This window comes from Mustelus asterias, unplaced genomic scaffold (assembly GCF_964213995.1).
Source record: "Mustelus asterias unplaced genomic scaffold, sMusAst1.hap1.1 HAP1_SCAFFOLD_50, whole genome shotgun sequence".
Lineage (NCBI taxonomy): Eukaryota > Metazoa > Chordata > Chondrichthyes > Carcharhiniformes > Triakidae > Mustelus > Mustelus asterias.
Window position 1 is genome coordinate 354057 of NW_027590123.1, and position 21349 is coordinate 375405.

Below are 21349 nucleotides of genomic sequence, written 5' to 3' on the forward strand. Positions count from 1 at the left end.
AGACCGATATAACAATTGGTTGGAGGCCCATTTCCTACCGAGTTCTCCAGCACCTTCCTGTCTCTCTATTAGTGCGATCCCCAGGGCAGTTTTGCAACTGGGGCGCTGGCCTCGTTATTCTTGGCTAAATTCAGCCCTCAGCTCCGTCGCCTGGCTCTCATTGACACGAGCAATGGAGAGACAGAAAGGTACCCCAGGCTCAAATGGGAAGTCGAAATTTGGGGCTTTAAATGAATTATTAGGATCTCTGTAATGATCAATAATTTAAAGAAATGAATTTAAACCCATTGAGTAAATGAAAGAATCACAAGACAAAACTTCAAGTTTTATGACTTTTACTCTGACAAGCTGGAAGCAACAATGAGTAAACACTTTTTGTAGAGACATAGCTCTTAAGCTGTAAAGTTGAACTTTGCCCTTTTACTCTTAACACACTCAAATATCCCACTCAATGGTTATGTTTTACTCTGCCTTGGAATGTTGACACTCAATTCTCCAAGAATGAGTCCGGCAAGGTGACTTTTCACTCCCCAAGAGTGTATTTCCATTGTTTTCCTTTTCCAGTCTGGCAACCTTTAATCCCAGAACTGAATTTCACAGCGATGGTTTTAACACAAGCAAGGTGAATCTTCCAGCCTTGCTTCACAATTCTCAGGAAATTGCGACCAACATTCAACATTGGAGCAGAAGTTGGCCATTTGGCCCTTTGAGTTTGCTCCAGCATTTATTGAGATCATGGCTGATCTGTTTGTGTTGCATTCCACACTGTCATTCTACAGCCGATACTTTAGATTCCCTTATCCAACAAGAATTAGTATAAAGGCAAAATTCTGCTGCTGCTGGAATCTGAAACATAAACAGAAAATGCTGGACAATCTCAGCAAGTCTGACAGCATCTATAGAGAGAGAATACAGACAACATTTTGAGTCAGGATGATTCTTTGTCAGAGGTGAAGACAAGGAAAATCGGACAAAATTTATCCTGTGAGGGTCAAAAATTGGGAAGCAAGCTATTAAACCTCCTCTGAACCACTTTCAATGCATTTGTATCATTTCTTAAACAGGAGACAAAGCTGCACCGAGTGTTCAAGATGCAGTCTCAGCAACGCCCTGTATAACTCAAGCAGAACATCTTTACTTCTTTGTTCAATTTCTCTCGTAATAAAGGATAGCATTCCATTTGTAAGAACTTTGATTTATTTGAACTAAGATTTATGGGGGTTCTCTTGTTTACAAAAACCTCCCTAATCGTAAATCACACCAGGTTCCAGTGTCTTAACCGTATGGCAAGAAAGAACAATTTAAATGGTGAATTCAGAAAGTTTATTAACCATTAAAAATGGAACAAGTCAGAACGATAAAAGGCAAAGTATCGATCAACAGTTAATAGAGAAAGTTTAACATTAACAATTGAACAGACTTCTCTCCATCCCTCTCAGACCAGGACATGAAGTGACCGCTCCAAAAACATGGATAACTTGTAAAACCAACAGCTCTCAACACCTCTCTGTAAACATATCTCCCTCCAACTCTCTCTACCAAATTGCCTTCTCAAGACCACTTTTTTATACTTTAAAAATGCCGAAAGCCCATCTTAGCCAATTCCCATAAATCTTCAATTATAAACTAAAATAGACATGAGTTTTCAGATGATTTGAAAAGAAATGAATTGTCTGCTGAAAGGGTTAACTTTTCTACAGAACCTAAAGGGATGGGGAGTGAGCAGAAAAAATTGGCACACAACAATACTTCTTTGCACAAGTATAAAAATCAAAACAAACTAGATTGTAAACTTCATCTCTGAATTTTTTTGTTATATTCCATAACTTAATTATTTTTATTTGATCAGTTTTTTTAGGGATGGATAACTTCTGTTCTTTATAAACTGATTCACTCATTTTGTTTATTCTACATGGGCTCGGAGAATCAGAACCCAGACTTTATCATCCTTATCCTTTTTCCCCTTTTGCCACCACTCCCTCTGTTTTGCGGGAGGGTCGTGGGGTTTCCAATCAGACCGAATCATTTCATCATAAAAGTTAAATACTGCGGATGCTGGAATCTGAAACAATAACAGAAAATGCTGGAAAAGCTCAGCAGGTCTGACAGCATCTGTGGAGAGAGAATAGAGCCAATGTTTCAGGTATGGATGACCCTTCATAAGAGCTGTTATGAAGTGTCTTCCAGACTTGAAACGTTGGCTGTATCCTCTAATAATTTTATCGATAAGTTTCTTGTTCTTAGTTTCCAAATAGCAGGTAAGAGACCTGTCCAGTACCCACTCAAGCTCTGATTTTTCACTGGCCATGCTTGGGTAAGATTATAACCATTAGAATCTACTCTGAGGTCTGCTTTTCAGTCCAGTGCTATTTGGAGTATACCGTTACTGCACCGACTAACGGGTCACATGTCCCTCACAGTTCCTATCACAAATTTGGGATAAAATAATTTAAACAATGCCTGAGAACGCTTTTTAACTTCTTAACCAACTATCTGCCACTGTTTGTTGATTGGTCAGACCTCCTCTTCACAGATTCGGGAATCTCAGCCGCTGAACACCAGCCGGTCCTGGAATAAGATTAATTCTAACTCATTTTGAATAAATATTCTCACCAGGTCCTCTGTTGGGGCCCTGCTAAGCAGCTTTAATGGTCCGTGATTGCAGAAACTGAGCAGTCACAGAAATGTGGTCAAGATAGTCCAGTCGCATAATGCCTCACATTCAATCTGCTGTCCTTCAATTATAACAGAATATGTGGCTGTATGTAGCTGCCTCGGCCACGATCAGCGCCAAAACTGCCTTCCTGAACTGCTACAATGCCTGAGGCGTAAGTACACCCACAGTGCTGTTAGGGAGGGATTTCCAGCTACACATTCCAGACTTTCACTGGACTGTAGGTGGATACCAGATTGATATATTCCATTCAACCACACCCAAGGTGAGTTATTCCAATTCCTTTATTGTCCAGGACAATATATTCACAATATCTTCAAAACAGAAATTAAACATTCCCATTTGGTTTCAGGTATTAACATATTCTGTTAGTTTGTTCTTTATTGTCAATGTCAGGCTGGGGTTGTTCCCCTTGGAGCAAAGGAGGTTGAGGGGAGATTTGATAGAGGTGGACAAGATTCTGACAGGTTTAGATAAGGTGGACAAAGAAAAGCTGTTCCCATTAGCTGATGAGACAAGGATGAGGGGGGTCACAGATTTATGGTTTTGGGTCAGAGACGCGGGGCGGGGGGGAATGGGAGGAAGAATATTTTGATGGAGTGAATGGTAATGACCTGGAACTCGCTGCCTATGAGGGTGGAGGAAGTGGAGACAATAAACAATTACAAAGGAAATTGGATGGGCTTCTGGGGGAGTTTCAAACAGAAATGCTGACTAAATATCTCTGAACTTCCTCACACCCTGTCACTCTGTGATCCTTGTGAAATTTAAAACCAGATATTCGCAACAAGACTCAAAGAGCATCAGCCCATTGGAGGCAAAGTTGTGAGACCGGCCAGTCCAGCAGAAAGAAACCCTCCGCATTGACTAACTGTGAGAATGAACAAAATGCAGTCCTGGATGTAACTGAGAGCAGAAACAATAACAGCAGAATCCAACCCCTGTGAACTTGTTGGTGCCTCAGCAGCTGTGATGAAATTCTGAACAAATTTTATACACTGAGCAGGTGGACAGTTTCTCCCCAGTGTAACTTCACTGATGTCTCAACAGGTGGGATAACTGAGTGAATTCCTTCCCACACTGAGAGCAGGTGAATGGTCTCTCCCCATGTGAATTTGCTGGTGTCTCTGCAGGTTGGATAACTGACTGAAACCCTTTCCACACTGAGAGCAAGTAAATGGCCTCTCCCCAGTGTGAACTTGCTGGTGTCTCCGCAGGTGGGATGACTGAGTGAATCTCTTCCCACACTGAGAGCAGGTGAACGGCCTCTCTCCAGTGTGAATTTGCTGGTGTTTCTGCTGGGTGGATAACTGACTGAAACCCTTCCCACACTGAGAGCAGGTGAATGGCCTCTCCCCAGTGTGAACTCGCTGGTGTCTCCGCAGGTCGGATGACCAAATGAATCCCTTCCCACACTGAGAGCAGGTGAACAGCCTCTCCCCAGTGTGACCTCGCTGGTGTCTCCGCAGCTCGGATGACCGAGTGAATCTCTTCTCACACTGAGAGCAGGTGAATGGCCTCTCCCCGGTGTGAACTCGCTGGTGTGCCCGCAGGTCGGATGACCGAGTGAATCTCTTCCCACACTGAGAGCAGGCGAATGGCCTCTCCCCAGTATGAATTCGCATGTGTGTCCATAGATTGGATAACTGGTTGAATCCCTTCCTACACCGAGAGCAGATAAACAGCCTCTCCCCGGTGTGAATTCGCTGGTGTCTCTGCAAAGTGGATAACACAGTGAATCCCTTTCCACACTGAGAGCAGGTGAACGGTCTCTCTCCAGTGTGAACTCGCTTGTGTGACTGCAGGCTGGGCAACAGAGCGAATCCCTCCCCACACTCAAAGCAGATGAATGGCCTCTCCCCAGTGTGGCTGCGCCGATGAGCATCCAGCAGAAAGGGGGCTCTGTATCTCTTCCCACAGTCCGCACATTTCCATGGTTTCTCCATGGTGCAGGTGTCCTTGCCTCTCCGTTGGGTGACCAATCAGTTGAAGCCTTGTCCACACACAGAACACGGGTACAGTCTCTCCCTGCTGTGAATGGTGTGATATTTATTCAGGCTGTGTCACTGGTTAAAGCTCTTTAGTCAGTGCACTGGAACACTCTCACTCGGGTGTGGCAGTGTGTTGGTGCTTTTCCACTCACTGATGGCCGAAGTCTTTTCAAATCCAAGTGGAAGCTTTAATCTGAAGCTCAGTGGCCAACTTCCGCATTGAGACGTCACAATAAAGCGCTGCCTGAATCAGCCAATAGGAATTACTCGGCTCCGCAGGGCCGCGTCGGGGTTCCACGGCGCAGGCCCGGCTCGCGGACCCGGGAGCCCCGCCCCCGCCCATTGTTCCCCCTCCCCTGCATCTCCTCCAGCCACGGTTTCCAGGCAACCGGCTGGCGGCTCCGGCCAGAGCGAGAAGCCGCTCGGTGATCTCCCCCTCCCCCCTCTCTCTCTGCGGCTGCTGCTCCAAAAAGAGATCGAGAACGACCGCTGGCGGCAGCCGCACTGCGCCTGCTCCGGACAGCTGGGCTCAGCAGCGCTCTCTGCGCCTGCTCCGGACAGCTCGGCCCAGCAGCGCTCTCTGCGCCTGCTCCGGACAGGTCGGCGCAGCAGCGCTCTCTGCGCCTGCTCCGGACAGCTCGGCTCAGCAGCGCTCTCTGCGCCTGCGTGCTGGGCTGCCAGCTGAGGGAGTGGGGGAGGGGACTTTGCAAAATCTCTTCCCATCAAATTCTTCCAAGTCCCGCAGTTGGATTTGAAACAGAACAGCTTCTGTTTGTAGCTTCACCACAGACTCAAACTTCACCACAGACTCAAACTTCACCACAGACTCAAACTTCACCACAGACTCAAACTTCACACACAGACTCAAACTTCACCACAGACTCAAACTTCACCACAGACTCAAACTTCACCACAGACTCAAACTTCACCACAGACTCAAACTTCACACACAGACTCAAACTTCACCACAGACTCAAACTTCACACACAGACTCAAACTTCACCACAGACTCAAACTTCACACACAGACTCAAACTTCACACACAGACTCAAACTTCACCACAGACTCAAACTTCACCACAGACTCAAACCTCCTCCTCTGGGCAACATCTGTGAGGAAAACACTTTCTTTCTCCCCCTGGGAAATACAGAGACAGAGAAATTCTCTGGAACTGGAATTAGAGCCAAATATACTGAGGGGGAAAATGTGATTTTGTGGAACCTGTTTTTATTGTCTGAGCTTTTTAAAGTGTAATTTATCTTGTCTATTCAAATACTGTTTCTTAATGCATGATTCAGTGATGTTAATTTTAGATTAATTTTTAAAATGAAACATTGTCTTTCAGTTTATTCTATTGTGATTTGTGGGAATTTGTTTATTATAAGGTGACCATGAGGATCGTAACAATATTGCTATGTCTGGTGTTGTTATATGGTGCATAAGATGTGGAGATGCCGGTGTTGGACTGGGGTGGGCACAGTAAGAAGTCTCACAACACCTGGTTAAAATCCAACAGGTTTATTTGGAATCATGAGCTTTCAGCGCGCTGCTCCTTCTCACCTGATGAAGGGGCAGCGCTGTGAAAGCTTGTGATTCCTAATAAACCTGTTGGACTTTAACCTGGTGTTGTGAGACTTCTTACTATATGGTGCATATTAGGTATGTTATTTATGGATTTGTATTACAGTTGATTTTGTTTAATTCCAGAATAGTATTGTAACTACTCTGTATATTTTCCAGTCAAAGAGTCAGCAGAGCACAAGATAAATCAATTCAGCAGCTTGAGTCCCAGCCAAGTCTCTGTCGGGGAATCCACTCAGTGCCATTTTCCCTCGATATCCCGGTTCCCCCATCCGTTTCATTCCTTCAAGTGCCCGACCAATTTTATTTTGAAATCACTGGTCGTCTCCACTTCCACCACTCTCATCGTCAGTGAGTTCCAGAACATGATTGGTTGCTCCCCAAGTCAAGTTCTTCCGCACCCATCTGTATCTCTAATCATGTAATAGAGTGCTGAATATTGCATACATTTTTAGTCCACTAAATATGCAATTTTTTTATCTGCTTAGACACAAGCCTGTGTGAAGATTTCAGGAATATGTGTCCTGTACATGAAACAGTCAGCACGGATCTGTCGATTAGGATGAATCAGCACCCTCAGGACAATGTCTATTTCAGGTCCAGCAAAGTGAGAATGGAGGGAGAGTGTTTGGGATGGAGATTTACAAATTTTCAAGAATGAGAGGAAAGAATGTTCCACGGAAACTAGAATTGTCTGTTCTGAGTTTTTATCCTGGACTGGCAGCAATGATTTTTGTGAATTTCTTTCACAGGCTATTAGAAGGGGAGAATTTACAATCACAAATCTCAACAAATATGACGTTAGGATCTGACAGTCACCCAATTATTCAGGATCTGAATACCATCGGCATTTGAAACTAGAATGGAAAATGTTTGTCTGTCCCTTCAAACTGTTTAAACATCAGTGTGACTGGAAAATCACTGAGACACATCCACTCGAGTGAGAGTATTCCAGTGAACTGACTGTGGAAAGAGCTTTAACCAGTTACGCAGCCTGGAAAAGATTGAAGGATTCACAGTGAGGAGAGAGACCATGTATGTGTTAACTGTGGGGTCAAACCTTCATCTGAACCTGGAGGTGTACAAAGACACTCAGACCATGGAAATGTAGGGACTGTGGGAAGGGATTCAATTGTCCCTCGAAGCTGGAAACCCTTCGATGCAGCCTCACTGTGGAGACACCGTTCACCTGCTCTGAGTTTGGAAGGGGATTTCGTGATTCATCCACCCTGAGAAATCACCAGCGACTTCACATCAGGGAGAGGCCATTCACCTGCTCTGAGTGTGGGAAGAAATTCAGCGATTCGTCTGCCCTGCTGACACACCAGCGGGTTCACAATGGGGAGAGACCATTCACCTGTTGTGTGTGTGGAAATGGATTCACTCAGTCATCTACACTGCAGAACCACCAGCGATTTCACACGGGTGAGGGACTGTTCCCCTGCTCAGAGCGTGGGAAGGGATTCACTCACTCATCCCTCCCGCTGACAAACCAACGCATTCACACTGGGCCGAGGCCATTCATCTGCTCCGAGTGTGGGAAGGGATTCACTCAATTACCTGGTCTGCTGAGACACAAACGATTACACACTGGGGAAAGGCCATTCATCTGATGTGTGTGTGGGAAGTGACTCAGTCAATCATCCAGTCTGCTGGAATACTGACGCACCGACCCCAATAAGAAACCTGTTAAATGCTCTGACTGTGGGAGCTGCTTTAAAACCTTAGCCTACCTGAGGGTCGACCAGCGCATTCACACTGAGGAGACCCCGTTCAGGCACTCTCACTGTGCAAAGAGGTTTAGAACATCATCTGACCGACTGAAACATCAGGGAATTCACACTGGTGAGAGACCCTGATAATTCCCACTCACTTTCAGCGATTTCTCATAAAACCTACCAAATTGGAAGCTTCTGCCTGAAATTTTATTTTCCCTCAGTTTCCAAACTGAGACCATTCACCTGCTCAGTGTGTGGGAAAGGATTCACTTGTTCACCCAAGCTGCTGAGGCACCGTGGCAGTCACACCCATTAGTGACCTTTTGGATGCTCTGACTGTGGCTGTTAATTATATCAATAGAGGTTAAGTTTATTCAGATGGAGGGCACTGATTAGATAGTTATAATGAGCAGGTAAAAAGTGGGACTCACTAATATAGCTTGGAAATCATAGAAATCATAGAAATCATAGAAACCCTACAGTGCAGAAGGAGGCCATTCGGCCCATCGAGTCTGCACCGACCACAATCCCACCCAGGCCCTACCCCCACATATTTACCCGCTAATCCCTCGAACCTACACATCCCAGGACTCTAAGGGGCAATTTTTAACCTGGCCAATCAACCTAACCCGCACATCTTTGGACTGTGGGAGGAAACCGGAGCACCCGGAGAAAACCCACGCAGACATGAGGAGAATGTGCAAACTCCACACAGACAGTGACCCGAGCCGGGAATCGAACCCAGGACCCTGGAGCTGTGAAGCAGCAGTGCTAACCACTGTGCTACCGTGCCGCCCCAAGCTGGACTTGTGAATGTGAAGTGGACAGTGTGCTGAGTATAAAGAAACTCTTGGGGTGAGGTAAAAAAATGGAACTAGATTTATATCATAAATCTTTATCGACTGTACTATTCAATTTGTAGTGTTGTCTTTTTAAATTTTATTTAAACATACTGTAAAGTTTGTTTTTGTTTAACAATGTGGAGTCAGAGTTGAACCTGTAATGTTTGATTCTGTGAACAAATCTAGACCAAATAAAGATTGACTCCACCCCAAGGCTGTCAGGATTATAACATGGTAACAGAAAATGCTTGTCTAATGGTGAAGGTTGGAAACTAAAAGAAAGTATATTTCAGACAGAAGCTTCCAATCCCAGCAGCTTTTGTGAGAAATGACTGAAAGGCAGTGGGAATTGTCAGGGTCTGATTACCTGCTGATGCTCTCGGAGTCTGAACCATACAACCAGTGGAAGAATGAAGTGGCGACGTGGACACGGGTTACATCCCGATCAAGGAGGAAACAAGATCTGGCCTTGGCACTGTCACTTCCTAACACAAGGAAAATCAGCAACAAAGCATTTTCTGATCAGCCAAACTGCAAGTTGATACCTGCACTGGCACGGATGATTCATGTAAAGAATTCACTTCAGGTGGTTGGAGGGTAGAATCCCTGTCAATTGGTCTATGGGAGAAATCCCTAATTCCCCTCTGTGCCGGGCGATCGCCCTCCTGCTTTAAAGGGATACAATTAGTTCCATTTTCAGTCATCAATTATCTGATTGTTCCATGAAAAGAATTGCTTGAAGCAACAAATTATTGGAGATACCAGAAGAGGGTCTCTTCATGTGTAACGATTGTACTGAAGGAGAATAAACATCTTTTTCTTTGATTTGTTTTGAAACACTGTGTGAATTTTTGCGATCCCGGTCAGGACTGTTAACGTTTGCAGAGAAATTCGAACACCCAGTGATTAACTGAAAGAATTACATCACAAGATTCCACATTGTTAAACAAAAACAAACTTTACTGTATGTTTAAATAAAATTTAAAAAGACAACACTACAAATTGAATAGTACAGTCGATAAAGATTTATGATATAAATCTAGTTCCATTTTTTTACCTCACCCCAAGAGTTTCTTTATACTCAGCACACTGTCCACTTCACATTCACAAGTCCAGCTTGGTAACAGCACACTGCTGGGTTCCATGTCCAGGAATCTCAGTCCACTGAAGATGGAAATTACTGCTTGCAGTCTTTTCTGAAACTTTTCTTCTTACAATAATTATAATCCAAAGTTCCTCCTGCAAAAGGAGAGTCTTCATTGCTGTTCATTTGTGAATTTTCAAGTTCTATTTTGAAAACAGTCTGTTCAGAGTTCACATTTTGAAATTTATTTTCTTTCACGTTTGCAGTTTCTCCATTGTTTAAATCCAGAGAGAAAATTCCACTCAATTCCACATTGAAATGTCTTCTTCTTGCTCAGTTGTAGCTGCAGCTTCATTTTTAATTTCATTTCCCAGACTCAAACATTCTGGATTCTCTTTTGGAGAGAGCAAGGTCAAAATAGCTTCTGTTTGTGTCAACAACTCGTTCCTTCACTGGTCAAAATCTTCTTCTGCCATTTTAAGAATGTTGTTAAAATGCATTTTATTTTCTAGCAAAACTGTTTGATGTTCCTGTTTGGAAAATCTGGGATCTTGGGCTTCAGAAATTGAGGAATTGTAACAAAAGCAGGGAGGTTATTCTGATAGTTTCTAAAGCTCTGGTGAGGCCACAACAGAACACTGAGCCCAGCTCAGGTTACTGCTCTTTAGGAAGGTTGGGAGGCTCCAGCAGAAAGAAACTCTCCAACCCTCCCATTTCACCAACTATCAGAATGAACATGGTTGAGTCCTGGTTATGATTAACATGATGTGGAGATGCCAGCATTGGACTGGGGTAAGCACAGTGAGAAGTCTCACAACACCAGGTTAAAGTCCAAACTTTAACCTGGTGTTGTGAGACTTCTTACTGTGATTAACAGCAGCAATAACAGCACAATCCACCCCCTGCAATCACTTGTGAACTCGCTGATGTGTCTTCAGGATGGATAACCGAGTGAATCCCTTCCCACATTCAGAGCAGGGGAACGGCCTCTCCCCAGTGTGGATTCGCTGGTGTGTCCGCAGGTGGGATAATCGAGTGAACCCCTTTCCACACACAGAGCAGGTGAACGGTCTCTCCCTGGTGTGAATTTGTTGATGTGTTTGCAGATTGGATAACTGCGTGAATGCTTTCCCACACTCGGAACAGGGGAATGGCCTCTCCTTGGTGTGAACTCGCTGATGTCTCAGCAGGGTGGATGAATGAAAGAATCTCTTCCCACAGTCAGAACACGTGAATGGTTTCTCGCCTGTGTGGATTCGCTGGTGTGTCTGCAGGATGGATAACCGAGAGAATTCCTCTCCACATTGACAGCAGGTGAATAGCTTCTCCCTACTGTGAACTCGCTGGTGAGTTTTCAAGATGGAAAACCGAGTAAATCCCTTCCCACAATTGGAGCAGGTGAATGGCCTCTCCCCGGTGTGAATTCGCTGGTGTGTCTGTAGGTGGGCTGACCGAGTGAATCCCTTCCCACATTCAGAGCAGGTGAATGGCCTCTCCCCGGTGTGAACTCGCTGGTGTGTCCGCAGGGTAGATGAATAAATGAATCTCTTCCCACACTCAGAACAGGTGAATGGCCACTCACTAGCATGAAATCGCTGGTGCATCTGCAGTTTATATGACCGAGTGAATCCCTTCCCACACTCAGAGCAGGTGAACGGCCTCTCCCCAGTGTGAACTCGCTGGTGTACCAGGAGGTAGGAGGACCACGAGAATCCCGTTCCACAAACAGAACAGGTGAATGGTTTGTTTCCAGTGTGAATTTTCTGGTGTTCTAACAGGTTGGATGAGCGAGAGAATCCTTTCCCACACACAGAGCAGGTGAAGGGCCTCTCTCCTGTGTGAACACGCTGGTGTGTGTGCAGGTCAGATGAATTAGTAAATCCCTTCCCACACTTGGAGCAGGTGAACGGTCTCTCCCCAGTGTGACTGCGTCGATGAATTTCCAGCCCGGATGGGGATCTGAATCCTTTCCCACAGTCCCCGCATTTCCACGGTTTCTCCGTGGTGCGGGTGTCCTTGTGTTTCTCCAGGTTTGTTGATCAGCCGAGGTGTCCACACACTCAGCACAGATATGGTCTTTCTCTCCTGTAATGTTTCTTTAGATTATCTAACTGGTCAAAGCTCTTTCCTCAGTCAGTGCACTGGAACACTCTCATTTGCATGTGTGTTTCGTGCTTTTCCAGTCACACTGACGTTTAAAATTTTCTGAAGCAGACAGAACAGAGAAACATTCTCCTTCTCGATTCAAAGGCCAATGATATTCAGGTCCTAACGATCGAGCGATTCTGGCCATTCTTCACCTGACATTTGGTTTGAGAATTCTCTCTGCAAATCCTCACCTTCTGATATTCTGTAAAAGGAATTTACAAAAGTTGTCTCTGTCAGTGCAGGATTAACATTCAGCACAGACATTTCTAGTTTCTGTGGTCATATAACTGGACTAAAAATATGGTATAAATACTGCATTTCTTAATTAGAGAGAGGTGGGAAGGGGAAAGTGAGGAAGAACTTTATCTTGACAGCGAGTGGTCAAAATCTGGAATGTCTCTGAGGATGGTTAAAGAGAAGACAAAGTTTCAAAATGATATCGGGTGGACTCGAAGGAAAATGACAAACACGGTAAGAGGATAAAGAGGACGGAATGGGACTGAGTGGATTGGAATCCAGAGAGTTGACAGGGACTCAAATTTTAAACCAGATTCCTTCTGATCTGTACTGTCACAGACTGGAAATATGTAACATAGTTACAGTACTAGATTACAAGAATGGAACTAATAAATATATTCTATAACTGAAACATGATTATTATATCTAATGTGTACAATAAAACAACACTGGACATATCTCTATTGTTATCTCCCCATAGAGACCAGTAACCTTATGGGGAGATGGTGGCATTGTGGTTTTGTCACTGGACGAGTAATCCAAAGACCCAGAGTGATGTCAGACAACTCCAAAATGGACAAGGTTTCACTTCCTAAATGATTTTCCAGCAAGCTGCTCATGTGCTGTTGGAGTATTGACACCTACCTAATAATGTCAAAAATTGCGCAGGTTTGTGCCGTCCACAGAAAGCAGGACAAATCCAGCCTGGCCAAGTGCAGCCACATCAGTTCTTTTTGTTATGTATTCAATTCCCCTCACAAAACCATAACATTGTTTTACCTTTCCTAATTTTTAAAAGTTCCTCTGTGGGATCTGGGCGTTGCTGATTAAGCCGACATTTATTGCTAATTGCCCTCAAGAAAGGAGTGGTGAGCTGCCTTCTTGAACTGCTGCAGTCCATGTGGTGCAGCTACACAGTGCTGTTAGGAAGAGAGTTACAGGATTTTGATCATCAGCAAAGTGATGGAAAGGATTCGAGACAGTGCAATCAAATGGTACTTACAAAATAATAATTTGCTCCCTGAAGCTCAGTTTGGGTTCCACCAGAGCCACTCAGCTCCTAAACTCACTACAGCCTTGATCTAAACATGGATAAAAGAGGTCAACACGAGGAATCCTATCTAAATTGAGGTTAATGGGAATCAAGGCAAAACCTCTGCACTAGTTCAGTCACACCTCACACAAATAGAGATCAGGTTACAGTCCAACAGGTTTATTTGAAATCACGAGCTTTCATCAGGTGAAAGAAAGCACTCCGAAAGCTTGTGATTCCAAATAAACCTGTTGGACCTGGTGTTGTGAGACTTCTTACTGTGCCCACCCCAGTCCAATGCTGGCATCTCCAGATCACAAGTATAGATGGTTGTGATTGTTGGAGATCAATCATTTCAGGCCCAAGACATCACTTCAGGAGTTCCTCGGAGTCCTGTCCTTGGTCCAACCAACTCCAGTGACTTCTTCAATAACTTCCCTCTGCCATAAGCTCAGAAAAAGGGTGGTGGGGGGGGGGGGGGGTGAGGGATGTTCACTGGTGATTATACAAAGTTCAGCACTGTTCATGACTCCCCAGATATTGAAGCAGTCCATGTCCAAAAGCAGCAAGACCTGGATAATGTTCAGGTTTGGGCTAATAAGTGACAAGTAACCTTCACGACACACAAATGTCAGCCAATGCCATCCCCAACAAGATAGAATCTAACCATCATCTTCTTGATATTAAATGGCATTACCATCAATGAATTCCCCAACTATCAACATCCTGGGGATTACCGTTGACCAAAAACTGAACTGGACTAGACATGTGAATACTGTACCTACAAGAGCCTGTGTCTACAAGAGACAATACACATCTCTCCACTCACATTGTCTGTACCTTTAAGACTTGATTACCTGAAAAGACTTGCATTCCAACCATTATTCTGTAAATTGAGTTTGTGTCTTTGTGCCCTGTTTGTGAACAGAACTCGCACTCACCTGATGAAGGAGCAGAGCTCCGAAAGCGAGTGGCTTTTGGTACCAAATAAACCTGTTGGACTTTAACCAGGTGTGAGACTTCTTAAAACAAGAGCAGGTCAGAGACTGGGAATCCTCCCCAGAGTCCAGCCACAATGGCCGCGCCTGCGCACTGCAGTACATGGCCCATGATCAAGATGGCGCATGCGCATTGCAGAATGTTGCCCCTATAAAGATGGCGGCGCTAACCCGAGGCTTCAACCGCAGACCAAAAAAAACGACGGCTTCATTGTGGCAAATGGAAGGCCGATGGTTTTTCGTTGGCGGTTCTGGGCCTACACCTTGTATTTATTTAGCCTCCCACACTACCCACCGGCTCCAGTGTTTCCAGCTCACCTCGTTTCTGAATCTGACCCGCTGCCAGTTTCCAACCAAACTGACCCCATCCAGAATCGACACTGCGCATGCTCCAGCTCGCTGGGCCCGGGAACAGATTGACGGCAGCTCCGGACCAATCAGAGTGAATGAGGGGCGGAGCTGGAGGACCGAGCGGGAGCGGCGGGTCCTCCAACCAATCAGACTGAATGAGGGGCGGGGCTGGAGGACCGAGCAGGAGCGGCTGGTCCTCCAACCAATCAGACTGAATGAGGGGCGGAGTTGCGGGCATGCGCAGTGCGGGTAATGGTGACAGCCGGATCCCGGGTCAATAGGAGGTGAAGAGCGGCGCGCGGTGAATGTGGCGGTTGGAGAGGCTTCGGAAACATGTTGTTCAAATCCCGGGAAAGAACATCCGGTCCCCCCCGTTTGTACCAAATGGAGCCGCAGCTGGTAGTGTTGGGCCTGAGCCGACTGCCGCCCTTCTGTAGGTGGGAATGTGAATTAGTGCGCATGTGTCAGGCCATTCGACCCATCGAGGCTGCTCTGCCATTCAGTGGTTCATCTGATCATTGCCTTCACTCAATGTTCCTCCAGCCCCAACCGCCCCAACCCACCACTCCCTTGTCGGTAAAAATGGTGCATACTGGGGTAAACACAGCGTAACCTGGTGTTGTTAAAACGCTTACTGTGTATACCCAATGAGAAGTTTAACAACACCAATACCAAGAACAGGAAACTTGAGAAACTCGGCATCTCCACCAGCAGCAACCAAGCCTCCACCCGTACCACAGTAGAAAACAGTACCACTGCAGGGAAGTCCATTGTCAACTTGTCCGACTACACACTTCAACCAGATGAAATCGAAGTTCTCAGCCGAGGGCTTAATTTTTGCCCCACCACCGCTGATGTTGTTAAACTTCTTACTGTGTTTACCCCAGTCCAACGCCGGCATCTCCACATCATATATACCCAATGAGCCAGCTTCCATTGCTCACTGAAGGAGAGAATTGCACAGGCTACTGGACCTCTGAGCGAAGCGATTTCTCCTCATCTCTGTCTTCAACCCTTCCTTTTAAACTGGCTCTGCAGTTCCACATTTCCCTCTGAGGGGAAACATCCTTTCAGCACTTATCCTGTCAGCACCCACAGAATCTTATATGCTTCAGTTACAACATTTATCTAAAATCTAATGAGTATATATACACCCTGCCCAATGTTTCCTCATTTAAAAAAAACACTTCATGCCTGGAATCAGCTTAGTGAACCTTGTCTGAATTACTTCCAATGTAAGCGTATCCCATTTTACATAATCCTGCACCCTTTTACAGGGGGTTAAAAGGGGAGCAATCGCAAACCAAGAACAATGTTTATCTCTTATTTTCTAACCACAGTTGACACATGACTCTTGTAATCTCCTTTTACAGGGAGTTGGAAGATTTGAAGTCTGTGATTTCTCTGATTCCAATGCTTCTGATATCTTTCCAGCTGCAGCAGGAGGTTTTCAAATAGTTCCAGAAGTGAGTATTATTGAGCATTCATCTCCAATCCAGTGCTTTTAGTGCCATGCTCTGTTATTTGTGCTCTGTTCTATCTCTCAGGCTGGTCTGACTCCTTTCCTTTGGATCTGAATCCATATCCATCCATTGCTCTGTTTCACCTCTGCCCTCTCTGATTACCTCTCTGTCATTGTTTAACTCTCTATTTTTCTAGTAGTAGATTTATTTTAACCCGTGTTTGGTATTTTACTGTTATTTTCTTGCAACTGTGTCTAAATGAAGCTTTCACCTTTTCCCATCCCTCAGCTATGAGCTTCTGATGTGCCATCTTTATCTCCCAATGGTCAGGAATTCTTTTTCCTGCACTGGAGATCATTTCTCTTTTGCTCATTGGCTGATATTAAACATCAAATCTGCACCATAATTCCCTGGAATTGAAGATTTGAAGTTACTATCAGATTAGCCATGATCTTATTAAATGGTGGAGCAGGCTTGAGGGGCTGAATGGCCTACGCTTGATCCTGATTGTATATCCATATTGATTCTGCACACCCTGACATTTTAACTCTGTTCTCTTGCCACAGTTACCAGCGAACAAGTTAAGTATTTTCAGTATTTGCTCTTTTTATTTCAGATTTTCAGCAACCACAGTATTTTGCTATTATTTTGTTGCAGGCGTTTATCCCAGAACCGAGCCTTGAAGCAGAGATTGACCAATTAAGAATGACTTGTATCGGTGCGGGTGTTGGTTGTGGACGTTGATCTGTGTTTTCCAGTTACACACACTTTTTCACAGTGTTGGTGTGATTGAAATGTGGCACACTCATGGTGCCACAATTAGATCAGTACAGATATCTCACAGGGTTGTGTGATGGAGGAGATTTCAGAGATGGGGTGGTTAAGTCTAGAGGTACAGGGTCAGAAGCTCAGTTTTGGGTAAAGGATGGCAGTAATGTTGTGAAATTAATTTCACTTCAGATAGTTGCTCGGGAGAAGGATTAGGGCGCGGTTAGGGAGTGAAGTTTGTATTGGGGCAATCTCTCTCGTGTGTATGTATATATTATGTGTGTATCTCTCTGTCACTCTCTATCTCTCTTCACCCATTGTGTCCAGAGTCTTGTGAAGGCACAGAACAGGCGGCAGGTTCCTTTCCCTGAAGGATATTACTGAACCTGTCTGATTTTTATGACAATCCAGCAGTTTCCATGGTCTCTTTTTCCTAGTGCCGGCCCCACAAATGACCAGATTCATTCAGCTCAATTTCACAACCTGCCTTTGTGTTCTTGTGGGTTCTCTCTCACGTCTTTTTTTCTGTTTTAAATCAATTTCACAGGGTTTTAGAAGGGGAGGATTTGCAGTCAGGAAACTGAAATCAAACATCACATCAAAATCTGACGGGGTCACCTAATTTATCATAACCTGAATTTCATCGGATTTTGAACATGGAAGGAAAAAGCACCGTTGACAGTGGAGACAAACCGTCCGTGTGTTCTGTGTGTGGGCGAGGCTTCAGCCAGTCATCTGGCCTGTCGAGACACAAGCGCAGTCACAACAGGGAGAAGGTGTGGAAATGTGGGGACTGTGGGAAGGAATTCACTCATTCATCTGCCCTGCAGAATCACCAGCGACTTCATAGTGGGGAGAGACCGTTCACCTGCCCCGAGTGTGGGAAGGGATTCACTCGGTCGGCAACCTTGCTGAATCACCGGCGTGTTCACACTGGGGAGAGGCCATTCCCCTGCTCTCAGTGTGGGAAGAGATTCACTCAGTCATCCCACCTGCTGACACACCAACGTGATCACACTGGGGAAAAGCCATTCACCTGTTCCGTGTGTGGGAAGAGTTTCACTCGGTCATCCCACCTACAGACGCACCAGCGAGTTCACTCTGGAGAGAGACCATTTACCTGCTCTGAGTGTGGGAAGGGATTCATTCAATTATCCAACCTCTTGGTTCACCGGCAGGTTCACACTGGGGAGAGACCGTTCACCTGCTCCGTGTGTGGGAAGGGATTCACTCAGTCCGGCAGCCTGCATTTACACAAACTGACTCACACTGGGGAGAAGCCATTCACCTGCTCCGAGTGTGGGAAGGGATTCACTCGGCCATCTGACTTGCTGATACACCAGCGAGTTCACACTGACGAGAGACCTTTTAAATGTCCAGACTGTGGGAAGTGCTATAAAAGTTCCAGCCAACTGATGTCCCATCAACGCGTTCACACGGACGAGAGACCATTCAAGTGCACTGACTGCGGGACTGGGTTCAGGAGATCAACAAACCTGACTGTTCACCAACGAATTCACACCGGGGAGAGACCGTTCACCTGCTCCGAGTGCGGGAAGGGATTCACTGATTTATCCACCCTGCTGAAACACCAGCGCACACATACTGGAGAAAGGCCATTCACCTGCCCTAAATGTGGGAAGGGATTCACTCAGTCAGCCAACCTGCAGAGGCACCAGCGAATTCACACTGGGGAGAGGCCATTCACCTGTTCCTAGTGTGGGGAAAGGATTCATCGAGTTATCCAATCTGCTGAGACACCAGCCAGTTCACGAGTAACTACCACGATTTGGTTTTGCTGTTAACCACATCCATGTTCACTGGGATCTGGGTGTTTTTCTTCCTCCTCTTCCCATTGTACTTGGAATCACCACAAAGTTGCTTCACCATCTCCTCCTGTCAGTCACCATTCCTCTCCCAATCCCATTGTATTTCTGTCTCTGTCCATCACATCTTTCCATCTGGTCTTAGACATTCCTCCTCTCCTTCTTCCTGACAGTCCCATGTCCATCACTCCCCTCACCACATTTCCTCCCTCACTCTCCATAACAGATGTCCAGACCATTTCAACCTCTTCTCCACTACATAGAAACATAAAAACTAGAATTCGGCCCTTCGATCCTGCTGCGCCATTCATTATGATCATGGTTGATCATCGAATTCAATATCCTGATCCCTTTAGTCCCAAGAGCTATATCTAATTTCTTCTTGAAATCACACAATGTTTTAGCCTCAACTACTTTCTGTGGTTGTAGATTCTTCCTTTTCAAGTTCAGTGATAATTTTCTATCACCGAATATTCCACTGCACATCTTCCAATTACTCCAGCCAGAGCTAATCTGTTTCTTCATTTCCAAATTTCCATCTCCTCCCATCACTGACCCCAGGTACTTGAAGCTACTCATATTCTTCAAGTCTTCACCCATAATCTTTACCTTCACTCTCATCCCCTTCCCTAATCTCAATTTGACAGTCCAGAAATTGGATCTTTGGTTCATTAGTGTTCTTGAGGGAGGGAAATCTGCCATTCTTACCTGATCTGTATAGACTTGAAACGTTAACTCTGTTTCTCTTTCCACAGATGCTGCCAAACCTGCTGAGTTTTTCCCAAATTTTCTGTTTTATTTCAGATTTCAAGCATCCACAGTAATTTGCTTTTACTTAATCCAATCTTCTTATTGCATTGACCTTCCTGATATTTTTCTATCATTTGTCTTAAAAAATACCTTTGTTCTCTGTTTCTGCTGATGTTGATAAACTCGATCCCGATCATATGTGTTAATATTCTGGATAAAAGTCAAATAAATCAGCTTTGTGTTGGAACAGCCAGTGTGGTTAATAATTTTAATATCTCCAACACAAGTTAGCTCTTTTTAAAACATCCTCGGTATCCCTGTCTCCTCCATTCTTGCCAAAGCAACGAGTGTGAGGAGCTCATGGAATCATAGAATCCCTGCAATGTGGAAGGAGGCCATTCGGCCCATTGAGTCTGCACCAACTCTCCAACAGAGCATATTACCTCGGCCCTATCCCCATGCATCCATCATGGCCAATACGCCCAACCCACATATCTTTAGACACTAAGGGGCAATTTATCATGGCCAAGCCACCTAACCTGCACATCTTTGGACTGTGGGAGGAAAGCAGAGCACCCGGAGGAAACCCACACAGACTTAAGGAGAACGTGCAAACTGCCCACCTGGTCTGGAATTGAACCTGGGTCTCTGGCGCTGTGAGGCAGCAATGCTACCACTCTGCCCCTGTGCTGCCCCATTGTCACTAAGATTGAGACAATCTGATCAGCTGCCTCTGCTGCTTTCCTCCCTTCCACTACCCCGGAAGTTCAAAATTGTTCTGAAGATCTGCCCAGCCCAGGCCTTAAACTGACTTCTTTCTTTAGTTTCTCTCCATCTCCCCTTATCCCTTCAAGAGCTAATCTTGTCCATGAAACCCATCTTCCGTTCTATTCACTCTTTCCCACTAAACTGCCAACCATCCAGAGAGTTCTGGAGGAGGGTAAGTTTATGGAGAATGGAAGATGGGGGATCGGTCAGAAGAGCGTTGGAATAGTCAAATCTGAAAGTAACAAAGGCAAGATGAGAAGTACAGCAGCAAATGAACTGAGGCAGGATGGATCTAATTGTCTTGGAGGTGGAAACAGTAATATTAGAGACGGTGAGGATATGTCGCCAATAGCTCAACTCGAGGTCAAATAGGAAAGGAAGATTGCAATTGGTCTGGTTCAGACTGTGGTCAGGGAGGAGGATAGTATCGCTGATGAGGGTGACAAAGTTTGTGGGGTGCACGGTGGTGGAGTTCATGGACCTGAGTATTAACCCTGCACCTGGAAACGAACTTGTGATTCACCTGCCAAGGCACCCAGATTGCTCTGTACCTCAGAGTTCTGTTTGTGATATATATAAATGATTTGGAAGAAGATGTAGCTGGTCTGATTAGTAAGTTTGCGGACGACACAAAGATTGCTGGGGTTGCGGGTAGTGATGAACATTGTCAGAGAATACAGCCGAATATAGATAGGCTGGAAAATTGGGCGGAGAAATGGCAGATGGAATTTAATCCAGATAAATGCAAAGTGATGCATTTTGGGAGATCTAATGCAGGGGGGAGCTATACAATAAATGGCAGAACCATCAGGAGTACAGACACACAGAGGGATCTGGGTGTGCAAGTCCACAGAACCTTAAAGGTGGCAGCACAGGTGGAAAAGGTGGTGAAGAAGGCATATGGCATGCTTGCCTTTATTGGACGGGGCATCGAGGGTAAAAGTTAGCATATGATGTTGCAGTTATATAGAACGTTGGTTAGGCCACATTTGGAATACTGCGTCCAGTTCTGGTCGCCACACTACCAGAAGGACGTGGAGGCTTTGGAGGGAGTGCAGAGAAGGTTTACCAGGATGTTGCCTGGTATGGAGGGTATTAGCTATGAGGTGTGATTCAG

The 21349-nt window shown here is 45.3% G+C and overlaps 3 protein-coding genes and 1 pseudogene across 3 annotated transcripts in view; 2 read left to right on the forward strand and 2 right to left on the reverse strand.

Moving 5' to 3' along the window:
* The window catches only part of LOC144483231 (uncharacterized), a 192866-nt gene that overhangs the window by 33126 nt on the left and 138391 nt on the right, over positions 1-21349 (forward strand). The gene's annotated exons all lie outside the window — the stretch shown is intronic.
* The window catches only part of LOC144483240 (uncharacterized), a 118761-nt gene continuing 100723 nt past the window's right edge, over positions 3312-21349 (reverse strand). The window contains exon 3 of the transcript XR_013495980.1: positions 3312-3360. The gene's annotated coding sequence lies outside the window, so the exon portion shown is untranslated. The remainder of the gene's footprint in view (positions 3361-21349) is intronic.
* On the reverse strand, positions 3635-14694 carry LOC144483223 (uncharacterized; annotated as a pseudogene).
* Positions 14882-19709, forward strand: LOC144483233 (uncharacterized). The gene is made up of 3 exons (XM_078202009.1): positions 14882-15094; positions 16031-16123; positions 17436-19709. Exon 3 carries the CDS (start codon positions 17545-17547, stop codon positions 18604-18606), a length of 1062 nt encoding a protein of 353 aa, XP_078058135.1. The 5' UTR covers positions 14882-15094; positions 16031-16123; positions 17436-17544; the 3' UTR covers positions 18607-19709.